Source organism: Epinephelus lanceolatus, chromosome 6 (genome assembly GCF_041903045.1).
Source record: "Epinephelus lanceolatus isolate andai-2023 chromosome 6, ASM4190304v1, whole genome shotgun sequence".
NCBI lineage: Eukaryota > Metazoa > Chordata > Actinopteri > Perciformes > Serranidae > Epinephelus > Epinephelus lanceolatus.
The window spans coordinates 41,950,659-41,969,255 of record NC_135739.1 but is presented as its reverse complement, the minus strand read 5'-3'; the positions used below and the strand labels follow the sequence as shown (position 1 = coordinate 41,969,255).

General features: G+C 40.6%; 1 protein-coding gene across 4 annotated transcripts in view; it reads right to left on the bottom strand.

The window, feature by feature from the left end:
• Positions 1–962: 962 nt before the first annotated feature.
• Positions 963–18,597, bottom strand: part of cherp (calcium homeostasis endoplasmic reticulum protein) — a 58,004-nt gene continuing 40,369 nt past the window's right edge. For all 4 annotated transcript variants that reach the window (XM_033621884.2, XM_033621885.2, XM_078169070.1 and 1 more), the window contains 9 exons: positions 17,739–17,931; positions 17,372–17,613; positions 16,821–16,954; positions 9,448–9,534; positions 8,728–8,880; positions 7,186–7,299; positions 6,995–7,089; positions 2,058–2,243; positions 963–1,763 (listed from right to left, as the gene is read on the bottom strand). In XM_033621884.2, the coding sequence (XP_033477775.1) occupies positions 1,726–1,763; positions 2,058–2,243; positions 6,995–7,089; positions 7,186–7,299; positions 8,728–8,880; positions 9,448–9,534; positions 16,821–16,954; positions 17,372–17,613; positions 17,739–17,931 (1,242 nt within the window). In that variant the 3' untranslated portion in view covers positions 963–1,725. The remainder of the gene's footprint in view (positions 1,764–2,057; positions 2,244–6,994; positions 7,090–7,185; positions 7,300–8,727; positions 8,881–9,447; positions 9,535–16,820; positions 16,955–17,371; positions 17,614–17,738; positions 17,932–18,597) is intronic.

Sequence of the window (18,597 nt, the reverse complement as noted above, 5' to 3'; positions counted from 1 at the left end):
GTGTCCAAACTTTTGGCCTGTACTGTACATATATACTGATTGCAGCTGTGCTGCGTTCCGGCTCCGTCTCAGCTCCAGCACTCCGGAGCCCTCTGCAACAGATACGCAGGACTTCTATTTTTGCCGGACGCCGGAGCACAACGCAGAAATTCAGCACAGAGCAGATCGTGCGGGGCAGGAAGTCGTGCACAGAAACACAATAAAACATCCAGTTAATTTTCAAAATAAAATACAGTGTTCACGGCGGATCATATTTCCCTGCACTACACCTTAAAAACTACATAATCATGGCAGTGCACCGACATGTCTTCCGGCGGAGCTGCACCGCACCGCACCGCACAGCGAACGCAGCCGGTGGGTATTGACGGACGGCGGAGCAAGCAGCGGATAACCAGCGCTGCCGTTCCGCAACGGACATGCATCCAGTGGAAATCCGGCGTTATGCATTCTCCCACGCTGTCTCCCTCTCTTTTGCAGCTGCAGCGGTGTTGCACTTCTTTTTGAAAACGTGTTCAAACTCGCAGTATGAGCGCATCAAGATTTCTAATTCTAGTGGGGTGAAAAACGCAGTCCTCCCCGTCGCCATGGTGACTCGTCGAATCGGGGCTCCATTGATGCTGGCTTTTTATAGTTGTGGTGCGCGCTTAACTTAATAACTTAATGACTTAACACGCTTAACTTCAGGTGAAACTACTCCGAGTTGATTAAACTGATTCATATCAGCTGTTCTGGAACCGGAAACTCAGAGTTTCCTGTCTCAGAGTAGATCAACTCAGAGTTCAGAATTAGACTCAGAGTTTGTTGAACCTGCTTTGTGAAACGGACCCCAAGTCAGTGAGGAGAAAAACGTGGAACAGAGACACAGACCGACACACCCACAGACAGAGTTTTCTTCATTATATAGTAAGATATATATATTTGTTTTGTTTTTTCATAATCCCAAGCAAATAAAACTGAAAGCATTTTATTGGAGATACCACGAGAGGCAAATGAGATTTTTATTTATTTTTCTGATTCAGGTTGACTGACCCTTTAACTCAGCAACTCCAGGGAGACAAAAGAAAACAATATTGTAAAACCCCAATTAAAATCATTTAACACACCTCTTCATTCAAATGTTGACATTCATACACAAATTAAAGACTGTCCACTAACTTTTAAAAGAACTTCCATAATATTCAGAGCAATTCACTTTTTTGTATTTTAATTTTTTAACCATTTGTCTCATTTGTTTCTGCAGCTGTTAAATGTTGAGGCACAGTCTGTGTCAGCCCTCTGTTATCAGCCTACACACTGAAGGAGGTCCAACATTCATTTTAGAGACCGATTAAAAAAATACAGAAACACTGGGAGTGAAATAGTAAGTACTGCAACAAATCTTTTTCATTAGTTCCAATGTCCCTGCAAAGACTGCTAAATGACAAATTCTTGATAAGCTTTGCAGTGTTACTAGTTTTAGTGCTGACTGTTCAATCTGCAAATATGATGCTTTTTGCTCTGACACATCAATCCAGGCTCTTGATTGATCAGAGAGCAAAAAGGGTTTGCCCTCCTTCAAAGGTTTCACAACTGTGGTAATACTTTTGTCTCATCACTCTGGTCTCTGAGTAAATAGAAAGGATTTGGGACTTCTGATTACAATCCTGGATTGAAAACTGACAGTGAGATCCTCAGTGGACGTAGCGACAGGGAAGATAAGGAGTTGTCTGATGCTATCTGATGACATTAGTCAGTTGAAGGGGCCTCCTGAGGTTCCCGATTGACTGAATCATGAAAAGAAAGAAGTGAAGAGTTAGACTTGCAGAATTATTGTAATCCAAAGAGCATTGTAATCTAATAATTTCATAAAAATTACATCAGCTCCAACAAGATCAGGTATAATTCAATACCTTTTTCCAGTTCTTGCTTCATTAACGGATAAAATGTGCTGTTGTGTAATGTAAATGCCTTGTTTTTGGATAAAATATGACCCCCACAAATGTAATACCCAGACAAAAGTTAAATGTAAGCAGCATGGAACTGCGTTTCAAATCCAGCATAGAAGTCTGTGTTTTTACCTTCCTCTCTTGCCTTCATACGGGCGACAAAGTTGTAGCTCTTATTCCTTCGATAGTTCTCATAAGGGTCATCCAGTGACACCCCTACACCTTTATACTGGTCCCATTTGTCCCTGATGTCGCCTCCTTTGATGGGATCCTGGATTCCCTGTTCTTTGGCCCCCAAACCACCTGAACCACTCCAGCCTACAGCAGATAGGGGGACACAATAACAACAGGAGGAAAGTTACAGATCAGGATATACAGCATTTAACTTTCATTTTATTTATTTTTCAGTAAGAATATTTGAGTAATTTCATTCCATCTTGGAATGGTGCATCTCAAAAAATTGCAATGCAGTAAAAAAGTGTAATATACAGTACAGGCCAAAAGTTTGGACACACCTTCTCATTCAATGCGTTTTCTTTATTTTCATGACTATTTATATTGTAGATTCTCACTGAAGGCATCAAAACTATGAATGAACACATGTGGAGTTATGTATTTAACAAAAAAGGTGAAATAACTCAAAACATGTTTTATATTCTACGTTCTTCAAAATAGCCACCCTTTGCTCTGATTACTGCTTTGCACACTCTTGGCATTCTCTCCATGAGCTTCAAGAGGTAGTCACCTGAAATGGTTTCCACTTCACAGGTGTGCCTTATCAGGGTTAATTAGTGGAATTTCTTGCTTTATCAATGGGGTTGGGACCATCAGTTGTGTTGTGCAGAAGTCAGGTTAATACACAGCTGACAGCCCTATTGGACAACTGTTAAAATTCATATTATGGCAAGAACCAATCAGCTAACTAAAGAAAAACAAGTGGCCATCATTACTTTAAGAAATGAAGGTCAGTCAGTCCGGAAAATTGCAAAAACTTTAAATGTGTCCCCAAGTGGAGTCGCAAAAACCATCAAGCGCTACAACGAAACTGGCACACATGAGGACCGACCCAGGAAAGGAAGACCAAGAGTCACCTCTGCTTCTGAGGATAAGTTCATCCGAGTCACCAGCCTCAGAAATGGCAAGTTAACAGCAGCTCAGATCAGAGACCAGATGAATGCCACACAGAGTTCTAGCAGCAGACCCATCTCTAGAACAACTGTTAAGAGGAGACTGCGTGAATCAGGCCTTCATGGTCAAATAGCTGCTAGGAAACCACTGCTAAGGAGAGGCAACAAGCAGAAGAGATTTGTTTGGGCCAAGAAACACAAGGAATGGACATTAGACCAGTGGAAATCTGTGCTTTGGTCTGATGAGTCCAAATTTGAGATCTTTGGTTCCAACCGCCGTGTCTTTGTGAGACGCAGAAAAGGTGAACGGATGGATTCCACATGCCTGGTTCCCACTGTGAAGCATGGAGGAGGAGGTGTAATGGTGTGGGGGTGTTTTGCTGGTGACACTGTTAGGGATTTATTCAAAATTGAAGGCACACTGAACCAGCATGGCTACCACAGCATCCTGCAGCGACATGCCATCCCATCCGGTTTGCGTTTAGTTGGACGATCATTTATTTTTCAACAGGACAATGACCCCAAACACACCTCCAGGCTGTGTAAGGGCTATTTGACCAAGAAGGAGAGTGATGGAGTGCTGCGGCAGATGACCTGGCCTCCACAGTCACTGGACCTGAACCCAATCGAGATGGTTTGGGGTGAGCTGGACCGCAGAGTGAAGGCAAAGGGGCCAACAAGTGCTAAACACCTCTGGGAACTCCTTCAAGACTGTTGGAAAACCATTTCAGGTGACTACCTCTTGAAGCTCATGGAGAGAATGCCAAGAGTGTGCAAAGCAGTAATCAGAGCAAAGGGTGGCTATTTTGAAGAAACTAGAATATAAAACATGTTTTCAGTTATTTCACCTTTTTTTGTTAAGTACATAACTCCACGTGTTCATTCATAGTTTTGATGCCTTCAGTGAGAATCTACAATGTAAACAGTCATGAAAATAAAGAAAACGCATTGAATGAGAAGGTGTGTCCAAACTTTTGGCCTGTACTGTATCTTTTCAGTTATTTCAGAATTTCAGTGAATACTCTATATATTCTAGAAGGCCACAGAAGGTCACTGCTGAGAGGGCTGGCTGTTTGCAGAGTGATATATCAAAGCATAGTCATGGAAAGTTGACTGGAAGGGAAAAGTGTGGTAGGAAAATCCAGAATTGAATTTAAAATCCTAGTGTTAACTTACAAAGCTCTAAATGGTCAAGCTCCGTCATATCTTAGAGAGCTCATAGTGCTATATTATCCCACCAGAACTCTGCGCTCGGTTACTCGTGGTCCCTAAAGTCTCCAAAAGTAGATCAGGAGCCAGAGCCTTCAGCTATCAGGCTCCTCTCCTGTGGAATCATCTTCCTGTTGCGTTCCGGGAGGCAGACACCGTCTCCACATTTAAGACTAGACTTAAGACTTTCCTCTTTGATAAAGCTTATAGTTAGGGCTGGCTCAGCTCTCTCTCTCTCTCTCTCTCTCGCTAACTTGGCCACTCTGGATGTCACTAACTCGGCTTCTTCTCTGGAGCCTTTGTGTTTCACTGTCTCTCAGGTTAACTCGTATTGCAGTGGTGCCTGGATAGTGTGACGTGTGGTTGTGCTGCTGCCGTGGTCCTGCCAGATGCCTCCTGCTGCTGCTGTTATCATTAGTCATACTTCTACTGTTATTATACACATATGATTATTGTCACACATGTATACTATCAGATATTAATATATACTTTCAACATACTGTACCGCAGTAACCAGAACTATAATTATAATATTATTACTTTCATTAATGTTGTTGTAAGCTACTGTCATTACTGTCTGTCCTGCATCTCTCGCTGTCTCTCTCTGTCTCTCTCTCTTTCTGTCTCATTGTGTCATACGGATTAACTGTTAATTTATTATGTTGATCTGTTCTGTACGACATCTATTGCACGTCTGTCCGTCCTGGAAGAGGGATCCCTCCTCAGTTGCTCTTCCTGAGGTTTCTACCCTTTTTCCCCCGTTAAAGGGTTTTTTTTGGGGGGGAGTTTTTCCTTATCCGTTGTGAGGGTCCAAAGGACAGAGGGATGTCGTATGCTGTAAAGCCCTGTGAGGCAAATTGTGATTTGTGACATTGGGCTTTATAAATAAAATTGATTGATTGATTGATTGATTGACTGATTGATTGAAAAGGTGCACAAGCAACAGGGATGACTGCAGTCTTTATAGGATTGTCAAGACAAGCAGATTCTAGAACATGGGGGAGCTTCACAAGGAGTGGACTGGGGATAAAGTCAGTGCATCAAGAGCCACCATGCACAGAAATGTCCAGGAAATGGGCTACAAGTGTCACATTACTAGTGTCAAGCTACTCCTGCACCACAGACAATGTCAGAAGCAGCTTACCTGGGCTGAGGAGGAAGAGAACTAGACCATTGCTCAGCGGTCCAAAGTCCTCTTTTCAGATGAAAGTAAATTCTGCATTCCATTGCAAAATCAAGGTCCCAAAGTCTGAAGGAAGAGTGGAGAGGCACAAAATCCACGTTGCTTGAAGTTCAATGGGAAGTTTTCACAGTCAATGATGATTTGGGGCGCCACGTCATCTGTTGTTGTTGGTCTACTGTTTTATGGAGTCTAAAGTCAAGTCCAGAGCACTTCATGCTTGCGTCTGCTGACACAGTTTATTGAGATGCTGATTTCTTTTTCCTGCAGGACTTGGCACCTGCCCACAGTGCTAGAAACCACTTGCAATTGGTTTGCTGACCATGGTATTACTGTGCTTAAGTGGCCAGCAAACATGCCTGACCTGAACCCCAAAGGGAATCTATGGGGTATTGTTGAGAGGAAGATGAGAGACAACAGACCCACAGTCCAGATCAAAGCAAACTGGGCATCCATAACACCTCCACAGCGACACAGACTGATCGCCTCCATGCAACAGTGCTTCGATGCAGGAACTACTGCAAAAGGAGCCAAGACCAAGTATTGGGTGCATAAATAAACATACTTTTCTAAAGGTTGACATTTCTATATTGTAAATCCTTTTTGATTGGTGTTATTAATGCTGGGACTAAGCTTAAAAAAAATAGGAGAGCGCCATATCTCCCATTGGTCCAGTAAATTACAGGTGTAATTCACTCCCAAAATTTAAGCTTCCACACCCCATTGGGCGAGCCTGGCCGGACCCAGGTGGAGTCAGGCGGAATCCCATGACCTCACTGAGACCTTAATTGCTGCAGTGTGTCGCTGCCCTTCAGTAATCCCCATGTGACAAGTTTTTGGATGGAAGCTCCAGCTTTCTGCACAGAAGTTACTGTAAGGGAGCACCTCAAACATTTGAATTAAATTGCCCTAGGCCACAGTTCTTAACTCGCTGGACAAGGAAACACCCTTTTTTTTACATTTGTTTTGAACACCCCATGGATCCACAGAGAAATGAAGAGCGACCCAGCAGTTACTCGATACCTGCAGCTCAATGCCCTCGCACTGATCCAAATCAACCATTGTGTCCCTCCACGGCCACTATTACCTCAAGCTGATTTCGAGTGCCTGCACTACTTTTTCTCATTCTCTCTTTCCTCTTATAGTAACCTACACATACACACTCACACGCACACACAGACACACATACGTTTGGTAAGAAACATCAGATTTACCACTACTTTCACACACCCATGTTAGCACAGTACTGGTGTTTGTGTAGTAGCATTAGTTTAGGACATGTTTATTAATTCAAGTGTTTTATTCATTTATCAATGATTACTTCTTAATAAATTAGCTGCAAGCTGTAATTATCAAAATTAAAACAAAAAAAAAGGTGTAATGAAACTAGAATATATTAAAGTTTAACTTTTTCAATTAAATTACAAAAAAAAGAACTTTCCCATGATATTCAAATTTTTTGAGATGCACCTGTACATGGTGTGTTTCGGAATTTGTTGTCCGTTTAAACGGAGTTCAGTTCAGTTGAAATAATGAGAACAAAAAGACCGTACCCATCTTCATCAGCAGCTGATGGCCTTTGTTCTCCTCTCCTAGCCTGATATCTGCTGTCAGTTTGGAGGGAGGGGCACCCAACACTGATGTGGAGCTGTAGAGAACAGTAGAGGTGGTGATCTATTCTGCACTATGCAGAAAAAGGCTCTTCATGAAAACATCTTACCAAAGAAATTCAAAGGGGACTTACGGAGGGGAGGAGCTCTGGGATTTGGGGCCACGGCGTCTCTTGGCAGGTGAACGTGAATGGGATCTGGATCTGGAGCGAGAGCGACTCTGTGATGACCTGGATCTACTCCTGGACCTAAAGAGAAGTATGTTAAGACATGGCCATTAGCAAATTTGTTAACAAGATCAGCCCTGCTTCTTCTATCTTTGTCTGTCCCAAACTGCTTACTTCACTTTCTGCCGAGGTGGGATTTATACTTCTGCATCAAACCAACACTGTACCTGTGTCCACACAGAGCCTACGATGTAGCCTGATGCATACCTAAATGTAACTGTATGTTGCAGCGACGCAGACTTCCAGTTACTTTTGTAAGCTGAAAACCATTACCTTCAGTGGAAACAAAGCTTTTATTGACTTTTATTCAGAGATAAGAAACAATAATTTGTGAAGACAATTAGGCCCCCACAAAATAGCATTTTAGGTCTTGTGTGTGATTCATTCTGGCTTCATAAGATTGATTGATTGATTGATTTCTGGAAGACAATAAGACAGTAATCCAAAGGATGACATGCTAAAGTAAAATACTTATTTCCAGCATGGTCCTTGGTGTTTACACACAAGAAACAAATAAACAAGAAGCAGACAAACTCAGACTAAAAATACACAGTAATTAGGAGGGGGAAAAAGACATCACATAAAACAAAATAAATAAGAAACAAAACTGCTGTAAAAACTATCCAATTCATCAATAAATATCCACCTTATTCCATAAAATCTGCTTGACCTGTCTTTTAAAAATCCCTCATGATGAGAGCCGTTTTGTAGCAGTTGGCAAACTATTCCATGCCATGATACCAGTATAAAAGAAATAATTTTTAGCTGCATTATTAGCTCTAGGAACTATGCAGGAGCGGATGCTGGCCCTAGTGTTATAACTATGCTGCGTGTGGACCATGGTTACATTAGAGCATAAATATTTGGGGGCATGACCATTAACAATGTTAAATATATGGTTCAGCTTAAGTTGTTCTACTCTTAAATGTACAGGTAGTAGACCAGCTCTTGTAAAAGGGGTGCTTTTAACAGATACCGAATAACATTGTTTTGCAACACTTGGAGAGCTCAAGCCTATGACAATGTAAAATGTCATAGGCTTGAGCTAATAATGTTAGCAGGTTGTATTTGTGGGGAAAATTTATCCAGCAAATGACAAGTGCTTTGTCTGTGAATTCTACGAGTTATAATGAAGCTAATTTTGTACTTGTTTGACATTGTCGCTATGAAGCCATATTTAATGTGTTTAATGTGTGTTTTGAATCGACTAAACTTTACAGCACTTCACAGAATCCCCACCACTGACTAGTGCTTTGGAGGTGTAACTGCAGAGTGACACAGACACACCACCACACAAGTTTAAATGCTCGCAACGGGGTAGGCTACGTGCATAGGCTATGGCGTGGGCTCTGCATAGAGCTGACATACAAGTATAAATCTGGCTTAAGAATAGTTAATCCTAGCAAAAGTATCATACACATGTCTGTGTGATAGAGTGATGCGTGTGACCTGGATCGTGAGTAGGAGCGGGAGCGGCTGCGTGACTGGGAGCGAGACGAGCGAGACCGTGACCTGGAGGACTTTGAGGAGCGAGAGCTGGAGCGAGATGAAGATCTCCCTCTGCTGCGAGAGTGACTCCTGGAGCGACTGCCACCACGACCACTGGAAGGAGTGAGCCAAGGGGGGAGGGGGAGAGGGGAAGGTTTGTTTACATTTTTTTAAAAATGTTTTATTAATGTGCATTGTTCCTGATCACTAAACCTTAAATAAAAAAAAATAATAAATTGTTACAGGAAGAGGGATTTTCATTTTCATTTAGACTTTTTCATTGTCATACCCTCACAGAGCTCAACAGTAGTGTTGCTGCCATTTGTAGCAGTAATGTTTTATTTAGGACAGGGTCTGTGCCATCCAAACTTTTCAGAAATCCCTATGTTAGGACAGTTCTGTATTAGCTAAATTCCTATCCTAAGATAAGATAGTAATTTCTCCTAAATGCAGTTAGGACATGTTACTCTAATACCAACAATCCTAAATGTCATCTTAAACTGAGATAAGATAGGATAGGATTTCTTCAGAAGCTTCTGTAAATAGGTCTTATAACTGAACATACAGAGAGCATTCTGATAGACAATAACAAAGCACATGCACAAGCTGTAAGGTCTGAACACGTGTGAAACATGTAGAGTCAGAACAAGAGGAAAAAATCCAAAAGAAAAGGAAGCTCACCTGTTGCGTTTTTCCTGTCCCTTTTTCCTCCTGGCTCTCATCTTGGCCCTGAAGAACTCATACAGGCCATTCTGCTCCCAGCCTTCACTGGTGGAGGAACAAACCACAGCCAGCTGTTTACTATAACCCATAGCAATTTCTATTAGAAGCTAATGCCTCAGTCCCACTGCATGGTTCGGCTTGACTCGACTTGACTTACTTTTGGTACCAGGTGTGTTTCTCCTATCTCCTATTTGTGAAAATATGAAGGTATGAATTGCACAGCATAAATAAAAAGTTTAAAAAAAAAACAAACAAACAAAAAAAAACAGTAACACACTCAGACAAAGACTGGTACATCCAAAAGACCGTACACCACACACCCAGAAGAGCAACCTGGTGTACGCTGTCCAATGCAGTGAGGAATGCCCAGACTTGTACATTGGTGAAACAAAAAGACCACTAAAACAACGCATGGCCCAACACAGAAAGGCTAACTCTTCAGGGCAAGACTCAGCTGTCTATTTACACCTCAAGGAGAAAGTACATTCCTTTGAAGACAGCAACGTGCACATTTTGGACAGGGAAGACAGATGGTTTGAAAGAGGTGTAAAAGAAGCCATCTATGTGAAATTAGAAAAACCATCTCTCAATAGAGGAGGAGGTCTGCGACACCACCTGTCCCCCACCTATAATGCTGTCGTTTCATCCTTGCCCAGGAGATTTAACAGCTTAACCTCTAAAAACAATGGTTGTTCACAAATGGCCTCATGTGACTCTAACGACTCCAATGACCACCGTTGCAGCAGGAGTTTCAACGACCGTCGTTGACACACCATTGGAGCACTAATGAACCAGTGACATCATTGTCACTGACATCATTTAACCTCCCCAGAGGTTAAATACCTGGGTTGTTTCCACACCAGTTTGTCAGACTAGTTCCAGCCTAGTCAGACAAGCATGAACTGATGAAGCCTCTTGGATAAGAGGTGAAACGTCTTCTCAGACAAAACCAAGTCCAGTTGCGTTTGATTCAATTGCCTTGAGATAACTATGACCTGGATAAATGAGAATATCCACAGGCACTGTGTTAAATGGGCATATAATATTGTCTCATATCAATCACACGCCCTTGAACTGCACCAAATTGAAACCTTATCGTGGCAGACTTTGTAATATTGGCAAATATCATATTGTTGTCCAAAGAATGCATTACAATACAGACAGTACCCCCTCAGTGAAGGCAGGTTTAGTACTGTGTAGTTTTGCAATTTATCTAAATCATGGGCGAGTGAATGATAAAACTGCAGTTTTTACTGACAGCCTCTTGGCGAATTATAAATAGTAGCTTTGTGCAGGCTGTCCCATGTTGAGCTACGTTTCTAGTGATGATTCTCTCTTACTGATCAGAGGTCTATAGCAGTTTTGACCCAAAATGGGTCATAGACCAGAAAGAAAGTAAAACACATACCATTCGATTGTGTTTCAGATGGCAAAACGAAAAATACAAACTGGCAACCCATTCTTGGCCTTTGGTTACCACATATTAACATATAAAAATGGGGACAGACAGCAAAATATGCAACTCAAAATGAATACATCTGACATGTTTGTTCCATTAGTGATATTTAAATATTGCTGTTATAGTCAGGACCAGAACAAGAACCAGACAACACTTCATGTACATTGGTGCATCTACTTGTAGGCACACAGGGTGATCTGTTTTAGATGTAATGGCAAAGCAAATTAAGATTCAAATTCTGCAAAGTATCTGATAAAATAAAAACTATAAAAAAATTTGTTCAGTTACTGTGATAAAGCTTTTAAACATTCTTTAAATTTCACGATCTCCATTACAAAGCGGGTGTACTGTAACTCTATAACAACATAGTATCTTAATTATTCAAAACACAAGGTGATTAAAAATGGCAACCAAAAGCTAATACCTGGTTGCCAGCCTGGCAACCAATTTTAAAAGTTAGTGTTGAGCCATAAAATAGGCAACATTCATTGCAAGATACTTAAAACTGAGCTATAATCTGGTTAATGTGGTTTCTGCACGCCACTCAGTACGTTTACATGCACAGTTAAGTGGAGCTACACTTACAGCTCGACTAGACCATTTAACTGGACTACTATCCTTGTCCCAGTATACATGCACGAGAGGGGAATTGATTTATTGACCTAAGTATGTCCTGCTACGATAGGTGCTGATATGCTCCCTTTCAGCTCGTTAGTATTAGACCTTTTTCTGGTTGACATATTACGTCACAGACCAAACAATTGACAAACAAGTTAGCTACAGTTAGCTAGTGGCAAACTGGTACCATGGTGGACAACTTTACAGCTCTGTTCATTTCATCTGTCCAAAAACACATGGCTCTGGATGAGGATTTTGCCATGTTATTACCAGCTTCCTCTCCTGTTATGCATTTAATGCTATTCAACTTCAGGGTCAAAGCCCGGGGTGGAAACTGTGGAGCATGTGCAGAGCACCTAGGCTAGTTTGGGTCCGATTGACCGTATATATGCAGGAGGAATTCAACACCCAATCGCATTATCTGGGTGTGTTAGTCCGACACTGAAAAATTCCAGTCAGTACAGTCAGACGAACATGTTTACATGTATTTTAAAACATGTAAACATAGTGAGTGTCTTTACAGGGTATATGCAGGAATCCTGAGGTTAATTTCAACATCCTTTTAAGACTTTATTTAAGACCTTCCAAAAAACACCTTAAGACCTCATCGCCACTTCAAGCTGTCATTAGCAGCAACACATCTTTTACTTACTAAACAGTTGTAGTTTGCAATTAAATCTATGGAGCACAAACATACAAAAGAATTTAGATAAAATGAGAAGGAATAAAGCTTGAAAGAATAAATTAAACCAAAGGCAGGTTTATTAAAATACACCTTAGGTCATAACAAGTAACACAGCTCTACAGCTCAACATTAGCTATTCAAGGCCCATTCTCGGAACCCATTGGCTGTATTCGGCGTCTGACTTCCAGCAGACGGTGATGCAGCCTCTGGGGGCAGACCCCCGATTTTTTGGCATTCCGGTTTGAGGAGGCGAATTTCTGTTTCTGACTTCCGTTTATATATAAGTAAATATGCTGAACCATTGCGATGGATTCAGAGTTTGCAGTGACGCCAATTATGTTCCGCCTCGTTAGTTCACCGCACGGAGCGTTTAACCCTTTGGGCCCTAGGCGTTTTTGGGGTATTTTTACTGCCTTTACTTTTAAGCTCATATCACAGTCATTATAAAGGCTACATACACATGCTATATCTTGTTTTTTTCAGGACAATCTGGGCTAACCAGATTTGCCATCATTCCATGTCCTTCTATGTGCCTGTATTTTATATTAATTTTTATATCAATGAAAAAAACAAATCCGTGTGACTAAATTCTTACATTTTTACATGTATCTCACCATAGCAAGTTGGAAGAAGACATATTCTGCCATATATGAAGAGGGGAGACTCTCTGGAATCTGGCAATATAAGAACCATGATGCTGGGACATTCTGTCACTTCACAGCTGTCCAAAACATGTGGTTTGTGCCAGGCGGACATGATTGCCAGTATTTTTTCATTATTGCAAGAAATTACATTGACTCATTCACAAGTCAAAAATGTGTTTTATCTGAAAGAAACATGCAATATTTACATCTGAGATCATAGAAAAATAGTCAACCAAGTGCAATGATGTCCTCCAAGATAATATTTGTTTTAAACAAACGAATATTCAGCCTTTTTTTTCTCACGTTTTTTTGGGGGACCTTGAACGCAACACTAATCATGCTGTACGTTTACGGTTGTTTTTTCCCCTTTAGCCATATGTAAACTCAAAGAACAAGAAGCAATGTCTGTTAGGCATATAAGATTTCATGTTCCAGTTCCAGTTCCAGTTCGTGTTTGTAATTGATTGATTGTTTTTGGTTGGTTATTAAAAAAGAAAACATCTCCGACAAGGAAACAGAAAGCCCAACGTGCAATGAATGGAGACCTATTATCCTGCTTGAACACAGACAGCTAAATTCTTTCAACAATGTGACTCAAAATAATGATAAAATAGATTTTATTGATGTAAAATAATATGCTGATGGTGACATTTTCCACCGGTCCACTGCGCTCTGAGTCTGGTGTCAGTGACACATGCTGCTCTGAGTCGCGCATCTGTCTGCTTGCACTGCAGTGCGCGCCAAGGGTTTTAAATTTTAGTGTTAAATCAAAAGTAAAACACTACTTATCAGCAACTAGAAGTGCTTTTTCGTTTGTGAATATTTTTATCTTAATTCTAGGGTTGCAAGAAACTACCCTTTCGCCATAATTTTGAAGTTATTAACTTCTTTGGATTTTTTTTTCTCGCTCAGCTCCCACCCCGAGTGGCAGTCTGAGTGTGTCTACCTACACACTGTTGTTTGTAATAGTCGCGAGGAGGAAAATAAGTTATACATTCATGGATACTTTTTGTCAAAGCTTGAATGCCAAGAAAATGTAATACTTCATAAAATCACGATTAAGACTTTTTAATACTTTTTAAGGGCCTTAATTTTCCGACATTTGATTTATCAACTTTTAATACTTTTTAAGATCCCGCGTACACCCTGCTGTACTCAGCAAAAGATCATTGCTGTGTTTTTTTTAACTTCCATGTGTCAATAAGGGATTTGAAAGGATTAGGATTCAATCAGCAGATTTGAAAGTGAATTGTTACACCCGCAAACGTAATAACAGCCCACAAACGTTGTTTAATTGAATTTATTGTATTTTCTTCTGCCTCTTGTTAATACGGATTTCTCTGCAGCATCTGGCCTACAGTACCTGTTCAGCACCTCGGACAGCGGTGCTGCGGGATGGGTTGGCTCTCATAGGGGGTCAGGTGCAGGTTGTAAGGTTTTAAAAACCATGGTTTACAATAACTTAATCCTCCTCCACTCAAAAATGTGTTTTCTTCTTGTTCCTACAGATGAATGTGTGAGCTTCACTGTGCAGAATGACGTATGTGCAGAGCTTGACATTCGAAGGCTGTTTTCACATTTCTCTGCTGAAAATGCTCGTATGATTTTAAGGGCTAGGGCTATGAGCCTATGTTGGTGGCTTATGTAGCCTATGTTTGAACCATTTAATTAAAATATGTCTGCATATCAAAAGCCAAAAACTTGAATATGTCGTTCATTCTATGAAGTAATGAAAACATTTTTCAAGATTTAAGACTGGTACTTTTTGATAGTAACATGGACCAAGACTGTCTGAACACTGACAATTAAAGGCTTGCAAATAATTAATGACTGGTGAACTTAAATTAATGTAGCCTATGTGAATGCAGGAAAGTGAGAATTGCCATGTAGGTAACTGAAAATTTCCCAGACAAAATGATACATTATGTTACATTACTTTAAATAAACAGCCTTTCAGTTGTGTGTGTAATGTAAGGTCTCATCCACTTATTATTATTTGAATATGAATTATTTGATAGTTGCCGCAAATAAATGAATTTATGGGTATGCATCAAAACTCTACCAAAAAAAACAAAGAAGATGGGCAGGCAATGGTCACTTTGCGGTAAAACAGTTCAACTTTGGAACAACTTTTCACCCCTTTCCCGGTAAGTCTAAACAGGCAAGAATCTAAAGGACAAGAATATGTGGGAAGAAAACGTCATTGCCTGTTGAAGACATTTAGTTAGCAACTTGTATAAGCTGCAGATTTTTAGTATTTGTGGTTTATTCATTCAATTAGATTCAAATTTGCTTTATTGGTGTAAATATCACAACAACAATATTGCCAAAGCATCAAGAATCAATTCAACAAAAATTAATGAATTAAAACAAGAAAAGAGTAGCATAGCTCTGTCTGTGGGCGTACATGTGTGTTCGAGTTATATTATTGTAAGTGTGATTTTGTATATGTGTGTATATGGGGAAGAAATAATTAAAAGAAAAATAATAATAATAGTAATAATAATGATTAAAATAATTGTGATTATTATCACAATTAAGTTATCTTTTTTTATGAAAATAAATGATAATTTAATCATTTAAGATTCCTTCAAGACATGTTTTAACGTATATAAATGTTTCTCTTTGAATAATAATGTATGATATAGTTTTTCCACAAAAAATTCAATTATCTTGTTAAAATCCTTAAAATGACATCTACACCTTCTCCCTCATTAAAAATGCTAGAATCTATCAATATGCCAATTTTATTCTTCATCCCAAAGGTTTCACTGTTAAGTTCATTCTCAGTGTATGTGCACCGGAGGCTTCAAGTTTCCACATCATACTTGTGTAAGTTGAACATTGGACAATGACTGGCTTTTAAAATATTTGTGATGTCACAAATCATGCTTGTAGCCCTTCTAAAGAATGAACGACATATTCAAGATTTTGGCTTTTGATATGCAGACATATTTTAATTAAATGGTTCAAACATAGGCTACATAAGCCACCAACATAGGCTCGTAGCCCTAGCCCTTAAAATCATGAGCATTTTCAGCAGATAAATGTGAAAACAGCCTTCGGGTGTCAAGCTCTGCACATACATCATTCTGCACAGTGAGGCTCAAACATTCATCTGTAGGAACAAGAAGAAAACACATTTTTGAGTGGAGGAGGATTAAGTTATTGTAAACCATGGTTTTTAAAACCTTACAACCTGCACCTGACCCCCTATGAGAGCAAACCCATCCCGCAGCGCCGCTGTCCAAGGTACTGAACAGGTACTGTAGGCCAGATGCTGCAGAGAAATCCGTATTAACAAGAGGCAGAAGAAAATACAATAAATCCAATTAAACAACATATTTGCTGCCACAGAGTAATTCTGTGAACTGACAAGGAATGACCAGTGTGTGTGTGTGTGTGTGTGTGTGTGTGTGTGTGTGTGTGTGTGTGTGTGTGTGTGTGTGTGTGTGTGTGTGTTTCTGTAAGTTATTTCTAACTTACTCAGAATGCTGCTCTGTCACTTTCTGACCCGCCCCACCCGACCTGCGGGTTGCTTGTCAACACACGCATCACTATTGGCAGGTGTATAAGTAAACAAACAAACAAACAAACAACAACCACAAAGATCATTATTCAGTCTCATATTACATTTGTGGGAAGTTATTACAGTTTAGATTTTCACCTTTCCACATATGTAATAATTTCCTGCAAATGTAATAGTTATTACATTTGCGGAAAATTGTGTGTTACGTTTGTAGTAGGCAGCTGCTATTACGTTTGTGGGAAATTTATTACATTTGCGGGATTATTACATTCAAAGCTGCAGATTTGTATTACGTTTGTGGTTTATTACGTTTGTGGGCCGTTATTACGTTTGCGGGTGTAACAGTGGATTCAAAGTGGATTTGTTTTTACAGACATTGTCAAGGTGTGTGTGTACCTGTTCCTGGGCCGGTCATGGGATGGAGGGCTGTAGAAAGCTTCCACAGCAGCTAGAAGGCGATCACTGGGTGGCATGGGAGGGGGCAGCCGGATGTCTTTAGGGTCCAGAGGTTTATAATCACAGTCCTCAAGCTGAGCAAAGGACATTACAAGGAGGATCAGAAGACATGTAGGGTTGACTGTTATAGATAAATATATCTAGTGAGCCAGTTCTTTAACTGTAGATCAGACTTTTCTATTTTGAATTTAAAAACTACAGTACTGTGGCAGGTGTGGATTGGTCTTCTCCGGTATTATAATTTTTTTGGAAATTTCTACTGGTCTGTTTCCGAAGTTGTCTCAAAAAGTGTTCTATAAATGACTTCACTGTCCATTCTGTAAGCCACTGTGGCAGTGCTGCACCAGGCTTTACCACTGTTCTTTCTCCATAAGTTGAATTAAATCATGATGGCTTTCTTGTATCAATAAAGTGAATATGTCAGCTGAGAGATGAACCAGCTAATAACTAATGTCATGCCCTTGTCCTCAAATCAGAGGCAGGTGACTTACTTTGACCAGCGGAGCCATGAGACCAGCTGGCAGGTCAAAGTAGGGTACATTGGGCACCAGACTGGGATCATCCTGCACAGGATGCTGTCGATGACGCATGTGGGGCGAATGGCCATTGAAGCCATGTGGGGGTGGGCCAAAATCCGGGTGCTGACCTCCACCCCAAGGAGGATGGTCTGCACCCATACCTGGGTGAGGGAGCCTCTGATTGGGATGGTGGTGGGGAGGAGGACCTGGCATGTCTGATGAAGGTAGATATTTCACACAAAAAAAGTTAATAAATACAATTACAGGTGCAAAACCAAGTAGCTTTACAGGTGCATATTAGTGAAATTACTGTTCAATCACTTTGTGCCTTTGTGCTCACCTCCGGGAAAATCTCCCTGAGCATAGTCAAAGCGGTGTGGGGTGTATGGCGGCCTGTCGTAGTGGTGCCTGGGAGGGAAATCGTCCTGCATAAAGCGTGGTGGGAAGCGTCCGAAACTGTGCGGTGGTGGGGGCTGGTTGAAAGGAGGTGGCTGCTGGTGAGGAGGGAAGGGCCCTCTGAAATGGGGAGGTCTCTGTAAAAATGCAAGATGGACACGGTGGACACAGTCATTAATGTCAGTGAGTAGGGTTGGGCACCAAAATCTGATGCCAATATGGCACCAGTTACTATAGGAGCAGTGTGTACTGGACCAAATCACAACACAGATTTCTGAGGCTCATTTTGGTGCCTGACTGTGTACATAATGAGTGTACCGCAGAGAGTGAGGGAGAGGGTGGACGCATGGAGTATAATAAATGTTTAACTTCTTCCTACTCCTTTTGAACATGAACAGTATTATTTGAGTTGCTCATTAGTTGCTTATATGTTGCTGAGGATCCCGTCTGTTTTTGTTTTTATTGCTTAGAAATTTTATTTTGTATTACTTTAACATGTTCAATAAATTGACTTAAAAAACACAGCAGTGCAGTGTGTGTACCATTTAGGCTATTTGTCAGTGAATAAATGCTACAACTCCTCAAGACCCAAGGCAAGTTCCCGTGTCTTGCTTGGGCTGGGCAATAAAATTATAACTTTACTTATATCAATATAACTTTCTTTGATATAAATAGAATAAATTATTGGTAAATCTTTGATATAATTAAACCAACCATACGCCTGTAGAGAGGGCAGTGATGTACCTTAAACACCAATTGCCACACTCCAAGAGGTAGAGTAAGAAAAGTTAATGCATACAGTA